At 41.2% G+C, this 27,992-nt stretch overlaps 3 protein-coding genes across 8 annotated transcripts in view; 1 reads left to right on the top strand and 2 right to left on the bottom strand.

The window, feature by feature from the left end:
* The window catches only part of slc4a11 (solute carrier family 4 member 11), a 142,665-nt gene extending 139,516 nt beyond the window's left edge, over positions 1–3,149 (bottom strand). For 4 of the 6 annotated variants that reach the window (XR_013503607.1, XR_013503606.1, XM_078276759.1 and 1 more), the window contains exon 1: positions 3,071–3,146. Coding sequence is in view for 4 of the 6 variants with exons in the window: in XM_078276759.1 (XP_078132885.1) it covers positions 3,071–3,131 (61 nt within the window). In the remaining 2 variants the exon portion in view is untranslated. Of the gene's footprint in view, positions 1–3,070 lie in introns of all 6 variants that reach the window. The other 2 variants (XM_078276760.1, XM_078276761.1) reach the window with 1 other exon arrangement.
* Positions 3,150–12,397: 9,248 nt separating this feature from the next.
* Positions 12,398–19,748, top strand: ky (kyphoscoliosis peptidase). Its single transcript, XM_078278096.1, has 6 exons — positions 12,398–13,050; positions 14,202–14,316; positions 15,126–15,243; positions 16,968–17,159; positions 17,947–18,137; positions 18,421–19,748. Exons 1-6 carry the CDS (start codon positions 12,463–12,465, stop codon positions 19,746–19,748), a joined length of 2,532 nt encoding a protein of 843 aa, XP_078134222.1. The 5' UTR covers positions 12,398–12,462.
* Positions 19,749–22,205: 2,457 nt separating this feature from the next.
* Positions 22,206–27,992, bottom strand: part of dnaaf9 (dynein axonemal assembly factor 9) — a 28,259-nt gene continuing 22,472 nt past the window's right edge. Inside the window, exon 37 of the mRNA XM_078276783.1 lies at positions 22,206–27,629. Coding sequence (XP_078132909.1) covers positions 27,523–27,629 — 107 coding nt within the window. The 3' untranslated portion in view covers positions 22,206–27,522. The remainder of the gene's footprint in view (positions 27,630–27,992) is intronic.

The following is a 27,992-nucleotide window of genomic DNA, read 5'->3' as shown; positions in this document are numbered from 1 at the left end:
AACAGCAAACGAGACGAACAGTGAAAAGAACGCTATTTTCATGTAGTTTGTATTAATGATTTGCGGCAGGTAGAACAGCTCTACAGTAACACATTCTGACGGCTCACAGATTTCTTTGTAACAACGGCAAAGCCTGCGTTAGCGTATCCAGCCTGGTGAAAGGTAGCAGGAGATTTCTTTATAGCTATAGGCCTAATTGTATTCTAATTTTATTTTAGAAGTTATCTGTTGTAGTTATGGCTGATACTGGGGCAGGGCCATCACAGGAAAGAAGGAAATTAAACAAAGAACAACTAAAGGCTAAAAAGGAAAGTACAGAAGACGGGCGAGGTCAGGCTTTCAAACGATGGAGACAATTACAGTACGGGAATGTCAATAATTCAAAACCCACACTGAATTTGCCCTCAGGTATGTAATATGTTGTCATATAATATTTAATTCATAAAATAACTTTACAATGCGCAATGTGGCTGTACGTCAGTAGGCTATATTAAATTAAATCCCCCTTCCATTTAGCGCTCGGGATTTATTCATTTTAGTCCACGTTTGTGTCTTTTCCCTGTACCTGTGTAAAGTGTCCGTGGGTTTCATGAAACGCGCTATATTAATCTAAGTTATTACTACCTCTGAATGCTTTGGCTCGTGACACGGTGACAGTGGCACCCGGTTTAGCTCACGAGACATCCAAAGTAGGCTAAGTTACCGTATGCAATACCTGAAATGCAATGATGCATCTGTAACTTATTATTTTATTGTAAATGAATGATTTTCTGTCTGAGCAAATGGGAGAATAGTGTTCAACTAATTTAACAGAAATTTAATAGTTTGGTATATAGGGCGTACTGAACCAGACAAAGTCACAAATTCACACTGAACAGTCTATGGTTCAGAACAAACACACACATCATTACATCACTACTACTATCCCTCAAAAACACAAGTAGAGTGATAAACAATGGCTAGTTAAAGTCAAACAGGTTACACTGTAATAATTGTTTAAGATATGTTACTGTATACAGAATATCAGCTAAGGGTGAATTCCATTTAAAAATGTAATCAACCATTAACATCCCATATGGTTTGACCCTACAGCACTAACAGGGGCATGGTGTATTCTCCTGTGTAGGTCAACATGTAGAGCATGGCATTAACAGCATCAAAGACGCATAGAAGCGTGACTCCCACCGGAACAAAACAACATGTATGCACTCTTAAGTCCACGAGGAGCTCAGGATGAAAGAGCCAGCCAAATGGCATATAAAAAAAAAAAAAAAGAGGTAATCCTGGTTAAGAGAGACAGTTACACAATACACACTGGATGATATGAGGGGAAAAAGTGCTTGTTTGGGGAAATTCAAGGTCACAGGACTAACGTTTTTTTTATAGAAGGCTCTGAACTTTGCAAGGATTCAGGCTATAGAGACACTGTTCTGCCACAGCCAATTAAAAATACAAGATAAAGCAAGTAAGGTTCAAAAGGCTAATAGTGTGTCTCTCTGTGAAGTGTTCCAATTACAGGCACCTTGATTTCATTATGATGTAGGAACTGAGTAGTAGAAGACAAAAACCTCAACCTACTGCAAGTCTACAGTATGCAGGATAACTCTTTATATTGTTTCTATGATACTTCTTTATTTATTTATTTAGTTTTACATTTCTACTACAGCTAGTTATTTCCATTAATTGTTGATTATTTTTTCATAAACCGATTAACCGCTGAGTCTAACCTCAGTCAGAACCGTCTGAAAAAGAATCTTGTTCAGTCTGCTAAACACCCCTAATCATTCATTTAATATATTCATTTATATATATTCAATTTACAGTAACAAGAAAAAAACAGCAAATCTTTACATTTGAGAAGCTGTTACCAACAAATGTTTAGCTTTTTTGCTTGATAAATGACTTGAATGACTATGAAGATTTTTGCTGATCACTTTTTTTGTTGAGCCAGTTATTGTTAAATAATTGTTCTACACTTGCATGCTTTACGATTATAATATACATCATAAGATGTCACAGAATGAGTACTGAGTCAAAGGTCAGTTTGTCAGGCACATACTGTATGTGAGTGCAGTATTGGACAAAAAACGTGCACTTCTGTACTCTTTGACGTTTTTGTGTTGCTGTTGCATTTGGATTTCTTCCCAGAATCCAGAAAAGTCATATCATATTTTATATGACATTACATCTCCTCTAAATTGTCATTTCTGGGAATACAGTATTTTTGTCAACTTATCTGTGGCTCTGGCTCTTGCCTACAATATCGGTGATCTGGGAGGTATAGCCTACATTCTAAAGCGGCCCTAACACGTACATGTGAGGCTGCAAACATTGGAAAACGTGGGGTTTTCAAGATGCCACATTTCACTGTTTGTTAGATTTAAAGCCGCTTGTTTACATGCGTTTTTTGGCAGCAGTGACACTGTTTACTCTACTCGTGTGTTCAACATTTCCTCTATCCATTCCTCACACATCCCCTGACACATCAGAACATGTCGGTATGCAAAGACATTGTGAAATTTACATTACATAATAAAATAAATAAATAATAGCATTATATTTAGCTTATAGGCTACAGTGTCAGGTACAGTAAATATTGTGGTTTGCAGGTTTCCTACAGCACTTCAATTAGTACCAAATTATTGGTAACAGTTGGGACATATTAGCCAAAAGCAAGTCAAACTACACAATGGAGGGTGTTTTACTTGTCTTGTTTCCACTCTGCCTAATTTTCCACTTTAGTAAATTGTCCCTCCTCTGGTGCAGTTTGTGTGTTTCATTTAATAAAGTAGAATCTCTCTCCATCTGTCTTCATCTCTCTCTCTCTCTCTCTCTCACACACACTCACACACACACAAAATGCAGTTTAACTAACTCTGTAGCCAGCTAGCTAACTTACCTGCCATTATAGGCTACAAGTAGCATTTACAGCAGCCTAATATTAAATATTTTCTGGACAATGTCGAGCAAAAAAAATACAGTTCTCAACAATAAACCACGAATGTCACGGCAGTTTGCCCGTGTGAAAACCCGTTAGCAAGAACTTAAAAAAAAATAAAGTGCATCTTACCTCTAGTAAATCGATTTTCTAACACCACCGTCCCCTCTCCATCGTCCTTAACAGTTGTCATAACGTCCCCCGGTCTCCAGATATCACGTCAGAAGAACTTCTTCTCTCACTGGCTTTTCTTTACCTGGCTGTTTGCATAACACGAGTAAAAACTGAGGTGTCCAATGTTGTCCGGTAGGTAGCTAGCTACATTTACAAAAAAGTCATGATAGTTTCATCAAGTAGTTAATCAACGGTCACCAGGTGCTGCTGACAAGCACGCGCCCGCCGAGTACCACAACCGGCGACCCCGCCCACCGCTCGCTACAAGCACGAGACCGTTGATTTGACTGGCACAAAGTAGCCAATGTTACAACAAGCTGAGTGAAAACAATAGTTTCATGTTAGTTAGTTAGATAGTTGGATAGTTGGATGGATGGATGGATGGATGGATGGATGGATGGATTGATTGATTGATATATATATATATATATATATATATATATATATATATATATATATATATATATATATATATATATATATATAGTATATATAGTATAGTATATAGTGATTTAAAAAAAAGTTACAACCGGGGCGACTTCCTGCTCACCCAGTAGAGTGTGCGCCCCAGGTAGCCTGAGTCCTTGGCAGTGGCACGGGTTCGAATCCAACCAGCGGCCCTTTGCTGCATGTTGCTCACACCCCCCCTAATAATAATAATGATACAAAAATCGAAAAAACTCATCATGATTACTAAAACCTCCACTGACTCACTTTTGATACATGGACAAACGAGAAGATAACAAAACTTGAAATAGTTATCTAATCAAAATGAATAAAAATACATGTTTTTTCGCCTTTGTTTTTTGAACCTGGGTAAAACAGACTTTTTTTTTAGCCTATGGGTAAAGTTGATTTATTTTTGTTATTTAATCAGATAGCCTAAGGACAGTGCTCAGCATAAATGAGTACACCCATTTGACTAAAAAGAGGAATACAAAAATCATCTTTTGGAAATTGATCTTAATGCCTTAATTAAAAAAATGAGGAAAAATCCAACCTTTAAGGACACCAATTTTCTTTGTGAATGAAAAATGTATCGTGAATAAATAAATGTTCTTCCTTAAAATACAGGGAGCATAAGTTAGTACACCCCTGTGTTAAATTCCCATAGAGGCAGGCAGATGTTTATTTTTAAAGGCCAGTTATTTCATGGATCCAGGATACTATGATCCTGATAAAGTTCCCTTGGCCTTTGGAATTAAAATAGCCCCCCCACATCATCACATAGCCTTCACCATACCCCATTGGTATGGGGTACTTTCCATAAAATCATCTCTGAATGCAAATCAAACCAGCTATTAAGCTAACTGAAATCAAACCATGCCAATCTCTAGGTATGGTATTTAACACAGGGGTGTACTTACTTATGCCCCCTGTATTTTAAGGAAGAACATTTATCTATTTACGATACATTATTCATTCACAAAGAAAATTTGTGTCCTTATATGTTGAATTTTTCCTAATTTTTTCTAATTAAGACATTAAAAAGCATGGGTGTACTCCTTTATGCTGAGCACTGTAGGTAGCCTACATAGGTAAGTAAGTATTTACTTATTAACACTTAATGGAAAATTGTCTTTGCATTTCCCCAACATGTTATGGCCTGTGACCTCCAGAGATGACAAAATATCAACTTTTGAAAAAAATTTTTAGAAGCAAAGATTTTCAGTATTCCAAAAGAAAAAAAGCAGATGATTAGAGGAAAGTCTGGGGGAAATCGAACATTTTTTGTTTAATAGAAGTAGTTTTTGTGTTCTTTCACATCCTGTTTATCATCTTGTGACCTGTTTGATTTGTCTTGCAACCCTTTGTGAAGGTCCAGACCCTCAGTAGTACTAGGGATCAACTGGTTTAACCACTCTAAACATACATAAGAAACAAGATACAACTTGTAATGCAGATTTTCATCCACGATTCAAAGTGTTTAATGTAAATGTATATGGTTCATCTTTTACAAATGCAGTCTTTGTGTTCATTTTAAAGCAAACTATTCCAAAAAGCCAGCACAACATCATTAAAAGCCTAATTCAGTTTAAGAAAAATCTACTATATGTAGCAATGTGGTATGGTATGTGGTATGTGGAGGGGTGTGGATTCAAGTCCCCATACGGAGGGCTGAAGAGGTGCCAATCGTTCCAACAAAACGTCCCAGTTAGAGAGGAAATGCCAGAAACATATTCTTTGTAAAACTTTACAATCATTCCCCCCCAAAAAAAACCTAGCAGGTCTGTTGCACGATCCAAATTTTCTTCCAAACGTCAGGTCCCGGTTAATGTTCCTTGATGCAACCGGAGTTTAAAGTAACCGCAAAGAACGTGGAAAAAGAGGGACATCCAGGGAAATTTCCGGAAGCGCCATCGTCAGTCCACACTAGTGTATTTCATCCTTGCAGGATTAATAAAATATACCTTCTTCCTATTCTTATACATGTTTTTTTTTTTAACAGGTAAAATACGTAATAATAATTCCATCTGACTTGGCTATTGCTTAAGTATATTGTCCGACCATCCAGATGATGGCTTCTTTCAGCCCCCTTTTTCACCTGTTATCCACAGTGTGGACAACTGATACATGTCTGCAGCTATAATGCTGGAACTGGACAATTTAATCATTTTCTGATCTTTTATGTATGATATAGGCCTACCACAAATATTTCTAAAGAACCCAGGATTACTGTACAGTACCACAGCTATATACATCACCACATGGTATGATTACAATGCATTCAAATTACAATGTATAAGTCATCTTTACAAAGGCCAGCTGTCCGGATTATGCTGTTTTTAAGCTGCGTTCACCAGCTGTTGAAAGAGGGGGAGTGCTGGGAGTTCTTGGCTGGTGCAGGTAGTTTGGATACATAGCGGGGGGGGTTGTATCCCAGAGACTCTATCTGATTAAACTTGTATTTGTATCTGTAGGTGGGAGTCAGCCGTTTGATCATAGGAGTTATACTGCACTCTGCAAACTTCTAATTTATTCTTACAATTTGCTACAAAAACTGAATAAGTCAGAATTATTTGTTTATATGGACTCCGATTGTAGCTACAGCTGCTGCATCAACAGAGCACTGCCACAGTAATGACTATAGCCGCTTTTTTAAAAATAGCAAGAATCAGGTCTCATGTCCACGTGAGATTTAGAGAAAGTCACTGGTGCCTTCATCTCCAGCAGGGTGCAATGCGCTCTTGTTCTTGATCTTCTCAGAAAGACAACTGCAACCCATTTGTAATGCTGCTGCTACAATAATGAGAGCCAAGGTAGCTGAGGATGTTACACCAGCTCCAAGTTAGTTATAGATTTTAAAAGTGCTTCTGCTAGTGTAAAAAATCACATAATAGCCGAAGGCCAAAATATGTTTGAAGAATATAAACCCAGTTGGTGCCTTAGATCTCAAGGAACCTGTTTTCTGTGCCTCCAGTCAGAAAAGCAAACACGGTGAAGATGGATTTAGCAACTATGCTGCACACACCTTTAATGACGCAACCCAACTTTAGCCACTTTCAAGGCCAACGTTTCAAATGATCCTATTTTCCCATCATTGATTCATTTCCTCCACTGCACTTTGATTTCATTGACTTCTAATTTCCTTTTTTTTAAATGCCTTTATTTGTCTTGTGTAGAGTCCAGATTGCAATTCATATTAGCTCGACGTTCAGCGTGAAGGTTCCTTTTTGGCAAAAATATATTGTAACACAAGGTCCACTCTGGTTTCTTTCTCTTACTGCCTTCGTCCATAGATTGAGGGCGGTGAGGAAGAAAACAAAAAACACCAAGAGGAGCTTTAGTGAGAGTTCTTTTCTGCTTAATTACAGATATAAGATGATTAAACAAGATGACAATGTTCCAGGGGTACACTGCCATTGGTCACAAAATAATAAGTATATAAAAACATTTATACTTGCTAATAACTGCCTTTACTGTCAACTTAAACAATATAAATGCTCATAAATTAAGAAACAACCTCAACAGGGAATCCATCATTTGTCTGATGGTTAAAGAGCGTAAAAAAGGTTGCAGAATTGCAGCGTGAACTAGACATCTGAAGCTTACGAGCCCATTTTCTCACTGTAAAAAAATAAATAAATCACTAATGCCTGGAAGCAGATTAAGATTCCTCCTTTTTCAGCCTGCAGTGATTTCCATTTCATTTCTCTGCCATATCAATGCTTCACATCTCCCCCTCCATATGTTTCAACCTCTCTCTGAGTTGGAGAGAACCCCCCCGCCCCCCATCCCTCCAGCTCCTCTGTTCTCCCTAATAAGCCAGAGTGAGATTCCTTGGCTGACAGCTGTTCCAGATGGCGTTATTACTCTGCGGTTTCAGTCAGCTGGCTCAGAACCCACCACCGGCGGAGGTGGCTGTCCCTTCCGCCGTGCCCATGAGCCAACATCAACACCAACATATGGCGGCGTTATGTAATACTGTATCTGTTAACGGTGATCACCCAACAAGTTTGCCCGTCTTTCTGTCCATTGTTGCGGTGGTTCATTTTGACAAAAGCTGTTGTGGATGCTCATACAGCTGGAAAAGGAACACTGGACTGTACATTTAGGACCGTCAGTGTCAGAAAGTCACAAATTACATTTACTCACGTTACTGTAATTGGGTAGTTTTTTTGTATACTTTCTTCGATACGTTTTCAAAATCTGCACTTTTACTTTTATTTAAGTATGTTTTGTTTGAAGTACTGTACTTTGCTACATTTTTAATCACATTTGTTACTGAGTAAAAAAAGTAAATAAAAAAGGTCTTGCAAATCGCAAAAGATAAATAAGTATAATCAGTAGAAATAAGTATGAATATAAAAAAGTATATCTTCCCCTTCCCCTATTTTTACTTCAGTAGATTTTCATACTGGTAATTTGACTTGTACGTGAAGGTGCTCTAAGCGATGTTGGGTGACGTTACTTCTTGTTGACGTTCAAAGTGTTGTCAAACAAGCTCGCCCCTCCCTCCTCCTCATCCCATCCCCTCCCCCTCCCTTCCGCGCACTAACCCATCCATAGCACTAACCCCCCAACCCCCACCCCCAAATCCTTCTTGTCGGTTATTGGCTGGAACACTGTTTGTTATGTTTGGTGGTGCAGGTTGGCACAGTTTGTTTTTGTTGGCGTTTGTGGATCCTGGGCTGTCTACAGAGACCACTTTTTTTTTTACAGTGTGTTCAGGGGACAGGCAGCTAGCAGATAGTGAGGAGATGTTTTTTACAGTGTGTTCAGGGGACAGGCAGCTAGCAGATAGTGAGGAGATGTTTTTTTACAGTGTGTTCAGGGGACAGGCAGCTAGCAGATAGTGAGGAGATGTTTTTTACAGTGTGTTCAGGGGACAGGCAGCTAGCAGATAGTGAGGAGATGTTTTTTACAGTGTGTTCAGGGGACAGGCAGCTAGCAGATAGTGAGGAGATGTTTGCTGTCTGTGACAAAAAATGTAGCCCAAAAAAACGCGTTACATTGCTTAGTGCACCTTTAAGTAAAAGTTCATCAAAGTAATAGTACTTAGTTACTTGCAAGTAGAATATTTGTGTACTCATTCCACCTCAGTCGTCAGTGTTTCTGCTCCTGCAGAGCCCCCCCCCCCCCCCCCCTCGGTTTTGCTCAATCTTACATAATATATTTCATTTCATTTACGTTCCGTATGTTACATTTTTGTAATTCTCTTCCACTTTTGCATCTCCTATTGCATAAGTGGCAATAGGAGGAGGTCCTCTTTGAACAGCCTTTTTCAGCCATTCAACCCAAATCTATATTCAATATTTTTTTTTTTTAATAACAACAAGTAACAATGTGTAATGTCAAAGCAGTCACTCATATTTTTGAACCCGCAGATGATATCATAAGCTCTGCAGGGTTTTTTTTTTTGTACTGGAGCTTGTTTTAGCTAATTGTTTTTGGTTTCTGGCCCACAAATGTACCGTTTTTGGTTCATTCTCTTTAGTTTCATAGTGTAGTTTTCCACTGCAGCGGGCAGCTGTTTCCAGCAATTAAAATAAAAGGTGATAAACCAACTGTGCGCCACATGCTGTGTTGGGAACTGTAGCTGCTGTACGCCTGTAAATGTTTTTGAGACATTGCATGTGACACTAACCTGTTCCATTAAACCAGAATTGACTTTCTATTATCTCTACATGTCTAATTTAATAAAAGTGATAGCATAGGCCTATATTCAAATATATTATTCAATACATGATATATATTGCAAAATGCAACTGAGATGGAGTGCATTGTGAATTTGTGCGAAACAGAAACGAGGGCGACTGAGTGTGTGTTTGACGTTGATGTGGGCGTTTTCGTATGCCAGGACCCTTCATAAACCCTTCGCTCCCTTTCTTAGAACGGTCAACTGTTCGTCGAATCCGAACCCTTTCATCGCACCCCAACACATGCTCACGTGGCAACCTTCCCACCCGCCCATCAACGCCATACAAACGCAAACGTTCACAATCCATAGGGACACATGCCGACATACACAACCTGACGCACACACGTTCACAACTTCACACTGTGCTCAGATATGCTGCAGTGTGTTGATTAGCCCAATGCACACACACAAGCACATCATGACATACATCTGTAAGCCACACTCCCCCCCCCCACACACACACACACACACACACTTGCAAATACACACACAAAGACGTCACACTTCTCAGTTGGGGCTTACTCTATTGGCTGGTCTTAACTGCTTTGTAGTATTTTTAGGCCTGTTATTCCTGGGCCTGTCCTGGCAGGCCACTGGGAGGGTATATAAGCCTCCCCCCCTGCAACAGGGGACCACTGAGAACACACAGTGGAAACATCTCTGCCCGACACTCCAGAAAAAACAGCCAACAAGCATTTTCAATCCTCTCAGGGTGAGTAAAAGCTCCGCGACTTTTAGGGATGTAGCGACAGTTCAACCTGCCTAGGCCGGGTTCACCCACCTTTACTGTTGTGAGTGTAAATCGGACACAAATCTGCATTTTGAAGAGTTATCATTAACATTGTATCAGTAATAGTAAAATGCTGTATGGTTTTGGGAGGGGAAATACATATCATGATTACATTTTATCACTGGGACTGGATTGACTCCGGCATGAGTGGTGATAACGCTCGATGGCGTTTTATGCCCCCGACATCGACTTCAAGGCACCTAACCCTAACCACTGCCTAATCCTAGTGCCTTCCAGGCAGCGGTGCCTGGAAGACGACATTGGGGGCTTAAAACACCAAACACCGGTGATAACCTTATGCTATCCTTTGGGACCTTTACTGTAGTCCCACTCCAGGAGGGCCAGAGGTCAGGGTCGGCTGCAGCACAGTGTAGCTGATAGACGGAGCTGATGGGGCTTAGCAGCCTGCTGAAGGACGCTTGAGCTGGGCAGATACGATAAGATACAACTTCATTGTCAGTTTACACTGAAATTCATTTTGCAATCCAGAGCAACTCCTCTCAACCCTTGTATTGTCCTCGGGTCACATTTGACCACATTTCTTTTTTTTTTTTAAATCAGAAATATGGGTTTCTTTCAACCAAATTACCCAAAAATAACATGGATGTATGTATTTACGTTGTAGAGAACCAATAGAAGGTAAAATAAATGATTACTTTCATTGAATTTTGGATGTTTTATTCAATTTTATAGCATTTAAAAAAAAAAAGAAAAAAAAGGCAATAGTTTCAAAGCAGCATCCTGACTAAACTTTGACATGAACCAGTCTGTGATCCACTCAACATCCTCTGATCCTAACTATTAGTCATAATAAATCATAATTTCTGCTTCTTTTTTTTTTTTACTGAAAAAATGAGCTCTAATGTCATTTAAATTAGGTTTATTGACCATGAATAAAGAAAGCTTTGAAAAAAGCACCAGGGTTAAAAAATAAATTTAAAAAAGTACACACAGAGTAAGACAACAATTACACATATAGTACAAAAGATGAAAACATAGCAGCAGCCACGACAAAGAAACATGTCTCACGATGGGACAGACCTTAATTGACAGCACACTGATTTTGGTTTAGCAACAGGATAGACAGATGTATAAAAGAGTTCTTGAGCCTGTTGTGTTTCAACAAAGGGACTCTAAACCGCCCGTTAGAAGGCAGAAGTCGGTATTCATAGTTTCAAACTTGCATGGAGTCAGAAGAGATGCTGCTAGTTACTTGCAGGGTTTGGGTATCGTTTGGATTTCTACGATTCCGATGCCGAACTGGTACTTTTAAAACGATTCCGATTCCTAAACAGATTCTTGAAAAACTGAAAAATGACATCAAAGAAAGGCTCTTTTTTTTTGTTAAATTGAAAATTATTTAAATGTAACAATATATTAACGTTTTAAAGTACTTAAATATATAATAAAAAAGAGAAAGTGTGATGTTTTTACGTCTGTTTCGGAGCGACGGAGGGAAAATATTTCAGTCGACACATTAAGTGGAACCGAAATGAGGAACCAAAATTTGCGTTCTTATCCGGTCCGACTCCTACCGGTTCCACTGTCCTGCCACCGGTTTCGGTACCCAACCCTAGTTACTTGCCAACACGGGGCTTCTGCTCGGGTCGTCTGGTTGAAGGATGGTCAGTGTTCTCTACTGTGCCAACATGCTGTCCCTTCCAAAGAATACAACAAATACTTTTTTTTTTTTTTTTTTTTAGATTACCAAGTTTTAGTCAAAATGTGTTCACACATGTTGCACATTCCTGAGGCATGTTGAATCCGCCCATCAATCTGTGTGCAGGTTGATCACACACACAGGGAGCTATAAGGTCATCCTAATCTGGTGAAGGCTTTGACTTTCTTCGTGCTGTTTGCTGTGACAGTGACTAATCATTCCAACCTTTTGCGTTCATTTCTGGTCATGAATAGACATGATATAATTGCCAATTCATCACTGTCTTCCACAGAATAGTACTGTATAGAATATACTGCCAGAGGAGCTGGATTTATTTTAAATGACCTGCTTCATGTAGTTCTACTGGAACATAGGGTCAGTTTCAGCAAATATGACAGAAAGGTAGTTTTATAAGTCTTAACTACTGCACCTTTAATAATAATAATTTCCCCCTTTGCACCAAAAATTGATGCAGAAAAGGCACAAATTGTTGCATAAAGATTCACCAGAATGCAGGAAATGAAGCGTTTGACGCTTAAACTTTCCCAGGTAGGCAGTTATGATGTGTGGGGAATAAATGTTGAAACAAAACCTACACCCTTGCCTGTGTCACATTGTAATCTATTGAACAAGGTACTGAAGCCCTACCTACTCACAGGACTAAAAATGATTGGCTAAAAATAACTCAAAGAAAATGGCTGCTGTCTTTTGAATAGTATCTCCCTTCTCTTCGGTCAGGACGCCATGCTTACAGCATAATGTCAGCTACAGTTGCAACTCAGAAGTTCTCCTTCCCCTTCTCCTGTGCTGGTGCTGCACGCCTCTCTCAACCAGACGAGGGGACCCAGAAGGGATGCGTACAGGTGAAGGCCCTGCAGCTTCATGACCTCCGGGAGAACCCAATCTTGAGCGAAGCGAGCCCTGCTGCTGTCGTAGGAGCTCTGGTACAGAATGAGAACCATGCCCAGGAGAGTCCAAAGCCTCCTCCTGGGGGGTACACGGCAGCTGCCCGGGTCCTGCAGGTCTGTGCTGATGCTTCCCAGAGTGCTGTGGTCCCCAGGCAGAGTGTGTTTGAGAAACTGACCGCTGAAAGTGAAGATCAGCGCCCGGCGGCAAAGAGACAGCTGTCGTCTGAGAGCGCAGCCAGGACCATCACCGTGGTGAAGAAGAGTGCAGTAAGGAAGGAGGCGGAGGAACACAGGGACCTGAAACCCAAAGCACACCTAGGGCAGAGTGTGTCGCCGCACCCTGTGGCGGTAGGGAAGAGGAGGCGTCGAAAGGACCTCTTTACCAACTCTGAGGTCTTCCACAGGGTTGATTCCCATGTCATCAGGGCAGGAGCAGAGGTGACGACACACATACAGTACAACATCAGTGTTTCCCCCCCAGTGTAATGCAAGTCTGTGTTGTGTCTATGTTGCCCCCCAGCAGGCCTAAGTCACTGGGAATTATTTAGTAATGGTTTTTAGTTACGGTGAAGCGGCTCGGTTGGAAAGTTAGACAATGTCATATTTTCGAATCTCCAATTATCTTTTAACACTGACTAAATGTACGGCCCTATGGAATCTGTCTCATATCTCCTCAATTCCGCCCATGATTCTGTTATCACAGAAATTTTTGGCCTCTTTTCGTTCAAAAATGTGTGATACCGGTACCGATACCAATGCCGTGACTTCAACACCGATTCCCAAAAGATACTTTATTTTCGATACCAATTTTATATCCCAAAAAAAAATGACATTACGGCACAAATCTTTTTGATTTATTTTTCAGCTCCGACTACGTGAGCCCTGTGCGTAACTTCGAGTTTTTCCTGCGTGCCTCTATGACGTGTAACGTTAGACAGCCAATCAGCAGCATTACCAGATCTTGGTAGAAGAATGCTGCATGCTTATTGGCTCCCTGACAATGATGAGATTTACTCCTTTGGTATTGAAATTGGGTATTGATACTCAATACTTTAAAGGCATTTTGATCGGTGCCTAAAGATAATTATTGAACTCGGTACCCAGCCTTACATAACATAGGGAGTGCTCACATTTTTACTGTTGCCGGCCAAAGTGTCTACTTACCATTCACTCGGTAAAAACAGAATCTTTAACAATGACTAACATCAGTCCATGCTTCATCTGTTAAGCTACGTAGAACAACAACTCTAGCTCATCCATACTTAAATAAGAGGACCAAAGGTAACTACGTAAGAACACCAAAACCCAGATGGGTCTTTGTGTCCTTGATCTCTGCAAGAATAAGCATTGAAAAATGAGAACATGTACTTATCTACTGCAGTGAATACCGCAGCTCTCAGGCAGCACTTACATCCTTGAGCTTGGATGAGTAACCGGGTTTGTTCAATGCACTGAATGACACGGAAAGTTGCTGTATGATGAGGAAAACACTTGATGAAAACATGAAGACTTCATCTTTGGATACCTATACATTATATTAACATATTTTATCTAACAGTTAATATCTTTTGTGTGCGTGTGTGCTGCAGCTGAAGGATAAATGTGTGTATGATGTGAAGACGATAGTACAGAGCATCACCCAAGGAGCCAGAAATGAGCTGGAGAGGCTGCGTGCCATCTGGGTCTGGCTGTGCCACAACATTGGTGGGTATTTGACTGAACTCTGTGTACTTGCATATAAATCATAGTGTTGTATAATAGGCAGGGGCGGGGCTAGACGTGGGGCACGGGATAGCATTGCCACCCCAGAAATATGATTGCCCCCCGCCCACTAGAGTCCGGATCGGGCCGAATTTTTCTGTCAGAGCCCGGCCCGCGTCCGACAGAGCCGTGACAGAACCCGCCCATAATTTCTAAATATCTGTCCAAACCCGGCCCGGCCCGTCGGGTACCGTTGGGACCCGTCGGGCTCGGTTCAGGTAACCATGCCTTACTGCCCACCCATTGGGCTAGAGTGCTGTCAATCTGACAATTTCCATTGGATCAGAGTACTGTCACTTGGCTGCCTGTTCTGCCATTTTCTCCAGCCCTTGTCACATGACCAATTCATATTTCCATGGTCAATATCCCAAATTCTGATACCATGGAACCAGCACTGGAATTTTTTTTTTTTTGGCCGACCGAGCCTATAGAAAATGTGTATTGTATTCGGATATACAATTTGTTTAAAATGAAAAGAAATGAAATTACTAATGAATGTGATGTTCTATTTAGCAGAATGGCATTGTGTTGTTCTACAGTATCCTATCCAATATTTCCTATGCTGTATTCTGATAAAATGCACTCCCCCACCTGTCTGATTATTGCCCCCCCGTGCCACCCCACTTAAAACAACCTGGAATCCCCCCTGGTAATATGCCACATTGTGAATTTTAGAATATGGTAATCTATGTTTTAGAGCAGGTGTTATATTGACTCCTTGTTTGGGAATAAAAGGAATGTTGTGTTCATAGAGTATGATGTGAGTGGGTACCTTGGCCGCTCACAGAAGCTGAGCTCCCCAGAGGAGGTGATAGCGGCCGGTCGGGGCGTTTGCTGCGGCTACTCCAGCCTCTGTACAGAGATGTGCAGGTAAACACAAAAAAAACTAAATCAATCCATCTTTATTTGTGTAGCACATTTTATAGAGGTTAGTGCTGTTCAAAGTGCTTCGCAGATGACTGACCAGCCGATAATTAAACAGAAAACGTGTAAACCGTAAAACAACAATTAGAGACCAATGCACGTGAGACAATAAACATGAAAAGTAATAAAATAGATATAAGAGCTATAATGAGAGTCATAATAGTAAAGCAGGGTGAAATAAAAACTAGATTAAAAGACAAAGCAAGAATTAAAAGATGACAATAAAAAAGATTTAGAAGATAAAATAATAATAACAGTAAGAAATATAAACTAGACTAAAACTAGATGGAATAGACAGAATAAGTACAAGTAAAATGGTTAGAAGGGGTATAGAAAGATGTTAAATAATAAGAGATGAAGTAAAAGAGTATCCTTTAACAACGTAGAAACAATACAGTTATGTAAATAATCTCTATAAATCATTCTTAATCAAAAGGCCTCAAATAAATGACATCAATGTCTCACAACTCTATGTCTACACATATAACGGCACAACAGTTGTTCACTTGAAAAGACTAGCTTTCCCCTTTTACTACAAATCCCTTATATTCAAATGGATCACCTAAACAAGCTGAAACCAATGGCTGCGTGGAAGAAAAACTCTTAAGGTTACAGTGCTCTTCCGGGGTTACGCCTCATTGATATTTTCCTAGTTGTTTTTCAAGAGACATGTTGAAAGAAAACAAACACAATCACTTGAACTTACTCAGGGTTTTCCCTACTATTATCATTTTGGGAGCGTGCCTATGTTCCCACAGCCCTTTCTATGTTCCCACATTTCTAAGATTTCTTTTCCAAAATTAGGCCCTATGTTCCCATATTTCCTTTTTCAGAAATATGTATCAATGCGAAAATGTCCTAGAAATGTGGGAACATAGAGCTGTGGGACCATTGGGCCTAATTATAAGAAAAATCTTAGAAATGTAGGAACATAGGGCCTAATTATAAGAAAAATCTTAGAAATGTAGGAACATAGGGCCTAATTATAAGAAAAATCTTAGAAATGTAGGAACATAGGGCCTAATTATAAGAAAAATCTTAGAAATGTAAGAACATAGGGCCTAATTATAAGAAAAATCTTAGAAATGTGGGAACATAGGGCCTAATTATAAGAAAAATCTTAGAAATGTGGGAACATAGGGCCTAATTATAAGAAAAATCTTAGAAATGTAGGAACATAGGGCCTAATTATAAGAAAAATCTTAGAAATGTGGGAACATAGGGCCTAATTATAAGAAAAATCTTAGAAATGTGGGAACATAGGGCTGTGGGACCATTGGGCTGTGGAAACATAGGGCTGACCCCATCATTTTCTTAGCACCCAAGCCGTTTTGGGCAGCACTTTAAATAACTAAAAGACTTTCCTCCATAGTGCAGTACACTTTGTTTTACACATTTTTCATTATCTAGATGTCAGAACACACTCAATAGCAGTAAGCGCTCATTGTATTGCCATTCTTCCATCCACTCATTCAGTATTGTGCTGCATTCTGCATCCTTGGTCCCTTCTGAGTTCAAGATAGACCTTTCTATTATAATTAATGTGCATGGAACTGATTGTATTCAAGACCCACTCGACAGCACAAACAACAACCTTGAACTTGAGCTTACGGACAAAGGGATATAAAACAAAAGGCAGTGAGCGTGCTCCGTTTGGTTTGTGTTTACAGAGAGGTTGGCATCGAGTGCCAAGAAGTGCCAGGCCACAGTAAAGGCATCGGGTACCTTCAGGGCCAGAGCCTCAAGCATATGAAATCTGATCACCTGTGGAACTCTGTGCTTCTGGGAGGACAGTGGTTCCTATTGGACGCCTGCTGGGGAGCAGGACGAGTAGATATGGAACATGAAAGCTTCGTCAAAAGGTATGCAAAAGGAAGAGGGATTAAACAACCCGTTCTCAATCTGAACTTGTAAAATACGGACGTTTGGGCAGTGGCTGTCAGCGTCAGATACGACAAAAGAAGCGCCCTTTAGCGCGTTTGTAGATGACGTAGTATTTAAGAGCGACAACGTTAGCGAGTAGTATGAAAGCACGAAAATCTGCATAGGGAGGTTGGTTTGGGTGGTGGATGGGTTAAACAACACAGGACTTTCACCCTGGAGACCGGGGATCGTGTCCCGTTTCCTAAACCCAACTGTCCAGTTCTTCTTTTCCTAAACCCAACCGTCCCGTTCTTCTTTTCCTAAACCAAACTGTCCCGTTCTTGTGGTAAGCCCACCCACGACCTTTTCCTTAACCTAACTGGGTCAATAGTGACACCAATAGTCCCGACCAAGCGCGTTTAGATATGACGCTAAAGGAGACTTTTAGCGTCAATAACAACGCCAATGGCACCTGACCAAGCGTCCGTATTTTATGCGATGGGAGTGAGAATGTGTTGGACTAAGCGTTTCCCCCATATTCACCATTCAGTGGTAATGTAGTTTTAGAAAGAACATTTTCTGTGAAATAAGTCCAAACTTGGAATTTGAAACTGAGCGATTAGCATCTTTCTGTTTTTACTGGATGCAGCACAATTCCATAAAAAGCACCATGGCACTGCAACCGTGACAAGTTTGAGTTTGTTCTTTCGTTTATTATCGTACACACAAAACCAGCAGCGAGTCGAGTCTCAAACCAGTCTGCTCTCTCCATCTGTTGCCTCCAAGGTTCGATGATTTCTATTTCCTTACGGACCCAGAGGAGTTCATAGATTCGCACTTCCCTGATGAGGAGAAATGGCAGCTCCTGGACACGCCCATCTCCCTGGGGGAGTTTGAGAGGAGGGTCTTCAAGACCTCCGCCTTCTTCACCATGGGGCTCAGGCTAATTCAGCCTCAACACTTTCACATTGTCACAGGTCCGTCTGGGATTTGGGCAAATGTATAAGTCCTCCCGTTTTAACACAATTTGATGCACTAAAAAAAAAAAACTAGATTCAATTAGATTATGTGAATATTATTTGGCCAAGAATGAGGTATTAAGTATGAAAGTATTTGCTTCTTTGGAAATAATTCAGGCAATGACATTTGAATGTTTACCAACCTACATCTATCAATCTTACATTTCTGTCTTTTCAATATAAACAGAAATGATCTTAAAACTCCTTAAAAAAAACAATTCACTTCTGATTTCCTCCTCAGATGATGGCGAGGCAAATGTGTCCCTCAGCTTCTCCAGGCCAGCCACTTTTACCTATGAGATAACACAGCACCAGGACCTTCTCCATTGTGGAGCTCCGGAGCAGAAAGAGTCCAGCAACTCCTCCTTTGGCCTTCTGACGGTTTCCCACCGGAGCATGAAGCTGCAGCTCCTGCCGCCTGCAAGCGGCGTGTATGATGTGAAGGTGTTTGCCCGGCCTGAAGCAGCCACCACGGCTCTGATTTGGGTCTGCTCCTTCACAGTGGAGTGTCCGATCCCCAGGGCCAGGGAGGAGATCCCAGAGAACCCCTTCTTGTCTTGGGGCCTGCAGCCTGTTGCAGGGTCCCTCGGCATAACTGGCAGCAGCCAGGGCAGCAAGGCCGCCGAGGTGGAAGACGGTGTCTACGAGTTGGTGCTCAAGACGTCCAGGCCTCTGATGGTGCTGTGGGAACTGGTCCACCCAGAGCTGGAAGCTGCTTTAGCCAAGCGCTGCCTGGCTTCTCAGATTCAACCAGATGCCCTGACCTGCCACGTCCTGTGTCCCTCGCGTGGCTTCTACCGGCTGTCAGTGTTTGTGCGAGACTATGAGAAAACCGAAGCCAAGTTCCAGAATGCTGCAAACTTCCTGTTGCACTGCAAAGGGAAGGTGGTCCGTCCGGACGAGCTCTACCCTCCCCACCTGGGCACGGCGTGTGGGCCGGGGACCCGCACGTCAGAGGCGGGGCTGTCCAAATTCAGCCACACGGCAGCGCTGGTGAGCACCCAGCAAGGCAAGTGTAACATCACCTTCCACAACCAGCGGGACCTTGAGCTTCACACTGTGCTCAGCAGGGAAGAGACAAAAACGGCAGCCGTCCCGCTTTCACGGCACCTTTTCTGCACATACACAGACAGCAAGGTGACGGTGAGCGTCAGCCTGCCCGATGCTGGCGTGTATCGGCTCGGGCTGTATGCTAAGATCACCCCTGGTGGAGATTTCAACCCCATGTGTGACTTTGTTCTGAGGAACAGCTGTGATCAGCCAGGTCTTCCGTTCCCCTGCGTCTACTCAGCCTGGAGGAAAGGCTTTGTGCTCTTTGAGCCCCGTGTGGGCCTGCTGGAGCCCCTCTCGTGGGTCCGCTTCAGGGTGAGGGTCCCCGGGGCCCAGAGAGTGAGCGTTATGGGAGAGACGCGAACTGATCTGAAACTGAATAAGAGCAGAGTCTGGGAGGGTGAGGTTTTCAGTGGAAACGGTCTCCAACAACTGAAACTGGCCGCGACGTCAGGAGAGTCTAGTGACATGGCTGTTTTGATGACCTTTGACATCAAGCAGTTGGAGAAAGACGTGTGAAAGGATAGCTCTCTGAACATAGCGGTTAACTGCCTAATGAAGTCATTGATTTGGACTAATGCAAATAAGTAATACAAATATTTTCAAATAATTCTGTGAGCCGATCTTTCAAGGTTCTGCATCAACATGACACGTCACAAGTCATTATAAGGTGTATAAAAATTGAATTTGAACTTTGTGGCATTGAAGTGATACAAAAGCAATTCAAAACTTACCTGGCAATTGTTTGGATTTTTTTAAAAGCAATTGTTTGATCCAGGTAGTATTCAGTACAAACATTGTGCTCAGCTGTTGTGCTCAGTCCCAATATCATACTGATCAAGGGGGCATTTGTGCTACATTTATCTTTTAAGATGTAAACCTGCATTACGATATGATAGTTGTCAAAAAGCGTGCAATAAAAATACTGTGAAAAGATCTAAATCTGGACGACTCTTTATTTTCTTTCCACCCCAACAGTCACAGTTGTGCAACTTTGCAACCTTAGTTTCAACAATTACATGAATGATGTAATATAGGCTTATCAATGATCTTTAAACATTTGTTTAGGTTAAAAGTATAACTTCAAATTGTTAAAAAAAACATATATTAGCCTAAGGGTTAAGGCAACTAAACTTAATCAAAATATCCAGAAAGACGGGCGCCTGGGTAGCTCACCTGGTAGAGGGTGCCAGAGCCTCAGTCCTCGATGCAGCGGCCGCAGGTTCGGGTGCAATCTGCGGCCAATGCGGCTGCATGTCATTCCCCCTCTCATGTGTATGCTGTCCTGTCACAAATAAAGGCTTAAAATGCGAAAAGAAATATAGAATAAAAAATGTCCAGAAAGATACATACTCAAAACCTGCTTGGAATTACTATGTACAATGGTATTGAGACACAGCTTAAATTGTATGTTTTCATTCGTTGTTTTTTTTAGAACTGAAATTGGAAAAATACTATATATATATATATAATTTGAAGGATGTAGTTTGATTTAAGATTCGATACTTTATTGTGCTCATTCTGAAAGGTTATGCTTTACTTGAAGGTATCTACATGAGTGACATGACACTGTCATCAACAAGTCGTAAACATTATAAACAATTCATAAATGTTTATGACGTAACGCTTCTTTTAGTGAGTGTCATTCGGGTCGACAATCAATACCCACTAAAAGCACATGTAAACAGATATAGACACACCCCCCCCCCCCACACACACGTTATACCCATTATAAAAGTAAAAAAAAAAAAAGGAAAAAGTAGAGTGCCAGTGCTGAGGAGCATCCTACAAGTCAGTACAGTCGGTGAGTTCTAAAATGTCAGAGCATTGTTGAGGCTCTACTGGTTTGCAGTGCTGCTGAACTGTATTCCATTATACAGAGAGGCATTTCTGTTATTTAGCCTACCCTCACTGATGTAAATGAGGTCGACAAAATAATAAAAACACTTGGCAGTATAACACTATAAAATTCAACATGCACCACAAACAGCAGCCTCCAAAATTTGAATCGACACCTCTCAAAAACTGAAGGTAGGATTTACTGCAGGACTGTTGTATTATGACTGCATTACTGTTAGCTAGGCATACGTAATAAACTGACCCATGGGCGAGTTTATGTTGGGGTCAAGGCTGGTGATACTAGAACATGCAACATATTGGCTTCTTAGCTTCAGTTTAAAAAGGAAAAGAACTCCCCCCCTCCTAATAAAAGTGGCTGTAGAGTGTACTATTGTTGCAGTGACCTGGGCCCACTCTGCAGGATTTGGCAGACGCTAGTGAGAGTGATGAGTGTTTACATGTGGCTGTCATAATAGCCCACAAATAGCCTCGGCTCACTGCCTCAGTAAAAATACAATAGAGGGGCGCGGAGGAGAAAAAAGGGCGGTTAATGGTAGCGATATGGTAAAAGTGTGTGTTAAGTGCATCTGGGGGTGGGGGTGTGGGGGGGGTCTTGCCTTGAGTCGCTGGGGAGAAACTGGCGGCACTGGTGGCAGGAGAAAGGCGAGGAAACGCTGATGTCAGAGGTGAGCCATGTGGAGCATTGTATCTGCCTGCCAACAATACCAGGACACACACACACACACAATCTCCCTTTCTTTTAAACACACACACACACACACACACACACACACACACTCTTACTTTCTTTTAAAACACACCCACACACAAGCTTCCTTTTTAAACACGCACACAGACTTCCTTTCTTTTAATAACACATACACACATAACCTTCCTTTCTTTTGAACACACACAATCTTCCTTTCTTTTATCCACCCCCCACCCACACACAATCTTCCTTTCTTTTATCCACCCCCCACCCACACACAATCTTCCTTTCTTTTAAACACACAGCATTAGGATATGAGGGCTAAAACTGTGTGTGCAGGATTCCTCATATTCTCTTTATACTATTTCAGCTGCCTTCGTTTCTTAACAAAGTGCGTTAATAGCTGGACACAAGAACAAACATTGATCAACCATATAAATATTTAATGGATTACGTGGTGCAATAAAAACAACAATTGGATTATAAAAGCATCAGTCACAGGAAAAAAACAGAAGTTACAGTAATTTTGTGCAAACGCAATTCAGTTTTGCTCACCTTCTGTGAACACCCTTAAAACAAAATGTGGAAGTCAGTTTGGCACTTTTGAAGTTCTTTTTTTTCTTGTCATTACAATAGAGACCATAAGAAGTTTTTTTCTTTTACTTTGGACGGCGTGTAGATAGCGGAGAAGAAATGAGCCCTTTGCTTTCCCCCCAGATCTAATTCTGCCATCACAACATCAAAAACCTCTCAACTTGAATCGTTACTTGACACGAATAATAAAACATCCAGGTTTTTTTTGTACACGGCTGGCGGTGTGTGGCTACAGATATTAACCACAATTTCACCCCCATCTTCTTCTATCACACTTGGGTTTTATAGGGCAAATATGTAATCTCAGGTGTGGAAATAATAAATACACCTGAGCAAATTCCTCTCGCTGTCTGTGATGACTGTGTGGGTGAAGAGCCTGTGATTCCCTTTTAACCTCGCTAGGACAGAACAGCTCAAACAATTAGTATCAACAGTCCCCTGAGGCCTGAGAAATATTTGGACAGTTAAAAATCCATTTTCAAGCCGCTTCTTCAAGAAGTGCATACGTTCCACACAGATGGCCCTTTTGAACATGGAGCCAATCTTTAAAACTAGAAAAAGAACAATAACCTCGCATACTGCGTTATCACATTGCAGTACAAGAACACCACATTTCCCCCCTTTGTATAAAACCAATTAACACCAAACTTTGTTTTTGTCCTATAACTTCAGCTACAAAATGGCTAGCCTCCACGTACAGGATGAAGACACCAGGGTGCTCAGTTTGCCAGAGAGCTGCGTAGCAGTCACACTGAGAGGCTTGTGGAGGGCTCTTTGGGTCCCCAGTGTGCAAATAAGTAAGGGTCACCCAACAAACTTAAATACTCTTTTTGTTTTGTCCGTACTCTGATACAAAACTTCAAAGTTTTGTAAACCAACTAGGGCTGGGCATTCTAGTTCTATTTCCCGCTATTTAGGATATTACTGACATTGACAAAGATGCAGCTTAAAGCTATAGTGTGTCATTTCTGTCGCCCCCATTAGGAATTCTGAGAAATGGCAACAATACTGTTGGTGCATCCACATGATACAAGCCTTCCGTGATCGCGCACCCCAACTCAATTGGATAGACCTAAAACCAATCAGAGCAACGGAGACAGACGTCACAGAAGCTGCAAGTCGAAGGCAGGCTTCGACAGATCAAAGGCAGAGGCGGCAGTTTCAGTTACTGTTGATCATCTGTCCATCATCGTATGAACCCCGCTCTGACACTTTGATTGGTCCAAACAGCTCTGGTTCGAGCATAGTTGCTCCACAACGGATCAAGTCCAGACCGAACTTCCCGACCTAAAATGTTGTGGGCGGGGCTAAGTTCGGCTGGCATCCAGGCTAATGAATTTGATCTCATTTGGTTGAATTGATGTCATCCGTGTACTAAAAGACAATAAGCAACCAAGAAATGTACTACTTTGAGCCTGAATACAGTTTAAGCACACAAACTGTACTGGTTTCAGTACTTGCTGTGGTATGCAGCCCATATTTCAACATCTTTTTGGTTAATTTGCAAGAATACCTGAATCGCCCTGAGCCCTCCAGCGGCCTCCCCCTGTGTGACATTGCCTACTTTACCTTCTGACTTAGTAAAAACAACAACATTGCTTTAAAGAACGACTCTATGGATCCCTTTCACCAACACTGTTGAAGGACGGATACTCGTCTAACAACACCTCCTCCCGCCTGGGACAGGGAGAGGGATGGAGCTCTGAATGCAGCTTTAATCTCTGCTTTTCTTAGCCGTGTAGCCAAGGCACTGCTGGATCAGAAAAACCTGACATCTCACGACCATTCAGATTCTCTTTGAGTTTTTTTTTCTACAAAACAATTGCATCTGCTTTTGCTTTTTGTAGCTTGTGCGAAAGGAGACGTTTTGCTTGCACCTAGAATGTTCAATTCACAGTCTTATAAAAATACAATTTTTCGTTTTTTTTGAGGTAATTCAAATTCTTAGCAGATACGTAAAATAAATGTGATTATTTTCTCTTTGTTGTTGTACCAGTTTGGTGAAAGGCAATTTTTGTCATAAAATATGTAGAGTTATATTCACATGACATCTCAACACATGCAAAATAGTGTAGACATACTTGTAGCAGTAGTCTTGTATATGTGTTAGTGGTAATTTGATTTAGATATCACAAACATGTTACATAACCCTCAACTCTTTAAGGACTACTCTTTGGTCTCTTGGCCAATTATAGTTTCAGTTTCACTGCTCTTTGACATGTGTCACAGCTTTCAAAGTTGTGGAACCTTCAGTCTCCCATACGTCAGCCTCACAACTATTTCACTGTCAATCAAGGTAACTCTCTGCAGTATTACATAACTACAGAGCGACAGCAACTGTTGCTCACAACAGACTGCTTTGAGAATGCATCCCTGAAACGCTGAACAGAGGACCCAGCTCAAACAACAGTTATCATGTTGTCAACAAAGGATTTATGTTGCATACTATCATGCTCCACTTAAAAAAAAGAAGAAAAAAAAGCACTGTAATCTGTTTGCATTACGTTCCAGCTGTCATTTGTAAGTGGAGGTAAAGCTTCTTTTTTTTTTTCAAGTGGCATCTCATTTTGCACAAAACCCTTACAAGCACTCAAAGCCAGAATCCATTAGATCACAGAATACACGCTGTGAGAGACTGAGAATTTAGCAGCTCAATTCTTTGCTTTGTCCTTAAAGAGCTATTTGAGGGTACTGTAAGTACAATATATAAAAACACAAGGTACAATTGCACTTTTTTAAAGAGTAAAAGAGAAGGAGTGTACGAGAGGAGATAAGGGAATGAGTAACTTTGAGTAACTCTTTTGCTGGCTGGAACATGCCAGGGTAATACATGTTAGAGGCATACTTCATTGCTATGTTATGTGCTATCCTATGCATTGGATTATTCTTCTAAAAGACAGTGGCACATCTAGGATAAGATGGTATGGCTTGTTTAGATCATTAGAGTGGACTCTACTGAGAGGACGGATGGGGCCAGCAGTGTCAGCTCGAGTTCAGATTCCGGATTTTTGAATCTGTAGACACTACCAGGGGGGAGAGGGGGAATAACTTGCTAACAATGTTATCAGTCTCTCTGTCTGCCAGCTGAAAACAAAAGTATTGATTTTTACTGGCTGTTGACAGCACTGATAGACATGTAAAAACACGACATAGCCAGCGTTGTAAACGGCAACCCAAAATACACTAAGGTCACCAGTGATCTAAAAATATCTTAGACAAGAAACCTAACAACGGTGAATACGTGTTCACCACACTAGCAAGAATTCCCCCGTCTCCTAAAGAATTAGATTTTGGATTTAAAATATTCTCTTAGCAAGACGGTAAAAATCTCAGTACTCATTATTGAATACAGGCCGTTTGTTTTGGTACAGTGAGTGTACAAAGGCCAATGCAATATTCTCTACTGTTGTAGTTGCAGCAGTACTATGTGCACAATTGTATGAGCATTTTAATGTTCCTTTGTCAGTATCATTTTACTCGAGACAAACTTAGCGCCACATGACCCAAAGATAAATTACTATGCATGTTACACTGCTGACCCCATAATGAATGAAAGCCATCAAATCTCCAGAGATTGTAGCAGGGTTCCTACACATTTACAACTTCTAAATCCCACTTATTCACCAAGCTTTCACATTAAAATGCTCGGTTTGTTAGATATACCAACTTATAATTTTAGTGGGTCTTATACGACCCAAATATGCAACTGTACAAATGACAGCACCAGTTGTCCACCCAATCAAACACATTTTAAGTTACAGATTTTCAAAACCTGTGTAGGAACCCTGATAAGAGGAAGACATGCATACACCATTAGTGTGACACACGAACGCAGAGCAAACAGTAGTATAACTACTCATTTAAACAGGACATAAAGTCTGATTCTCTGCAACATTACACTGCTAATACAAAGCCTTATCACTTTTCACTAAAGGCTCTACTCATGTTTACCCAAACAGAGAATCTAGGTTTTCCCAGATTATTTCATTTTCCCCCTTTACCTACCCAAAAGATTCAAACAAAATGTGGGAATGTTCACACCTCTAACAAATGAACATTTTGACCAAAATGACGAAATTAGTGATCCACACCTGGCTGCAGTGATGCTTAGCTTAACGTTTTGTGTCTACCTGGTTTCTCACTCTTAACTAGCAGCATAATGAATAGAACACAGTGGTTTAAGGTAAAATTTCTGTTGGAGTGATTCAATGTGATTCTTGACGGCCTCGGCTGTTTTATACAACACTTTGTTGCAGGGACTGAAGTCTGCTTTATTGCCACTTTCATTAGATTCACTTTAGGAGTCTTAAAATAAAGCACTGGGACGGTGTTTAGCTATGTGATTAATGGCATCGTCCATCAGTTGTCTGCAGCCAACAGGCTGTCCAATGTTTACAGCCCTATGGCCAAGCGCTCCCGCTGCTGCAGCGTGGCACGCAGACAAGATAACAGGTGGGCCATGGATTGGGTGACAACAGAGGAGGAGCGATTCTTGAGAAACCCCACAAGGGAGCCCACCAGAATCACACGGCTATCCATGCCTGTCCAGAAATAGAGGCATTAATTTGCCAACTGTGATAAACAGAAATGCACGAGCTGTAGGAGTGTGCAGTTGGAAATTCCCTTCAATTGTGAAAGTCCCATAGCTTGCAGGCTTAGTGGGGCGTAATCACATTGGTTTAAAGATGGAGTCTTGTGTTGCGTTATGTTGCAGATTTGTCTGCAGTTGTGAGCAACTCTCATCTCTTGACAAACCTGTCTTAATTTGAATTAACACAAGTGACCACATCAATTTGTCGAATTTCATTTGATAAATATGATACCTAACTCGCCAAAGTGCTAACTACAGTTAGTGGTGTTGCAGTAGGAAGTAAGGCAAACAGCCATGCCATGTGTAACTGGTTCAGATGGGTCATGTCATTTTTCAAAAGCTCATTTGCACACAAATTAGGAAACAAAGTGACATAGTACATAGATAATGAATGGACTTCTAGCAGCAGCGTCTGCAGATGCATGTGGTGTGACCACACATTGACCATTCTAGTGGAGTGTTTAGTACATAGCCCCGGAGCCCTCCCTGCCCCTCCCACAGTGGTTCCCCTTACGGTTAAATAAGACAGATGGAGGCAGTGGACATACAGACAGATTCTATCATGGATCAAACAGGTCAGGCTGTCCCTGCAGCTCCAGCTGACTGTTGAATTGCTCGACCTCTCGGTTGGCCTTGGTGAGGTACTCTTTAATAAACTCTTCCATGTCTGTGGTAACAGCGATGTAAGGGCAACAGTGCAAAAACCCCATAAACAGTAAATATAGATGCAAGCAGACCTGCACAATGATACATGATCACTGCTCTCAAAAAAGTTAACTTTCTATCTATATTTGTCAATTAAACTGTACACATTTTCTATGACTTATCAAACACAGAGCTGGATTTTTATTAACTAAACTGACTAACATCAAACTGTATCAACGCCAGGTACATTTTTGTTAAACAGCTGATTTAAGTGCCCTGGTTTCTTTCTTTTCTTTAGCCTTTGAAATATGAAAATCCTCCAGTATTCCAAGCCTGAGTGACAACTTAGATGTACAGTAGTTGAGGTTCTACAATAGTCACCACT

Source organism: Sander vitreus, chromosome 20, assembly GCF_031162955.1.
Source record: "Sander vitreus isolate 19-12246 chromosome 20, sanVit1, whole genome shotgun sequence".
NCBI classification, from domain to species: Eukaryota; Metazoa; Chordata; class Actinopteri; order Perciformes; family Percidae; genus Sander; species Sander vitreus.
The sequence above is the reverse complement of the archived record's forward strand: the minus strand, read 5'-3'. Positions and strand labels throughout refer to the sequence as shown.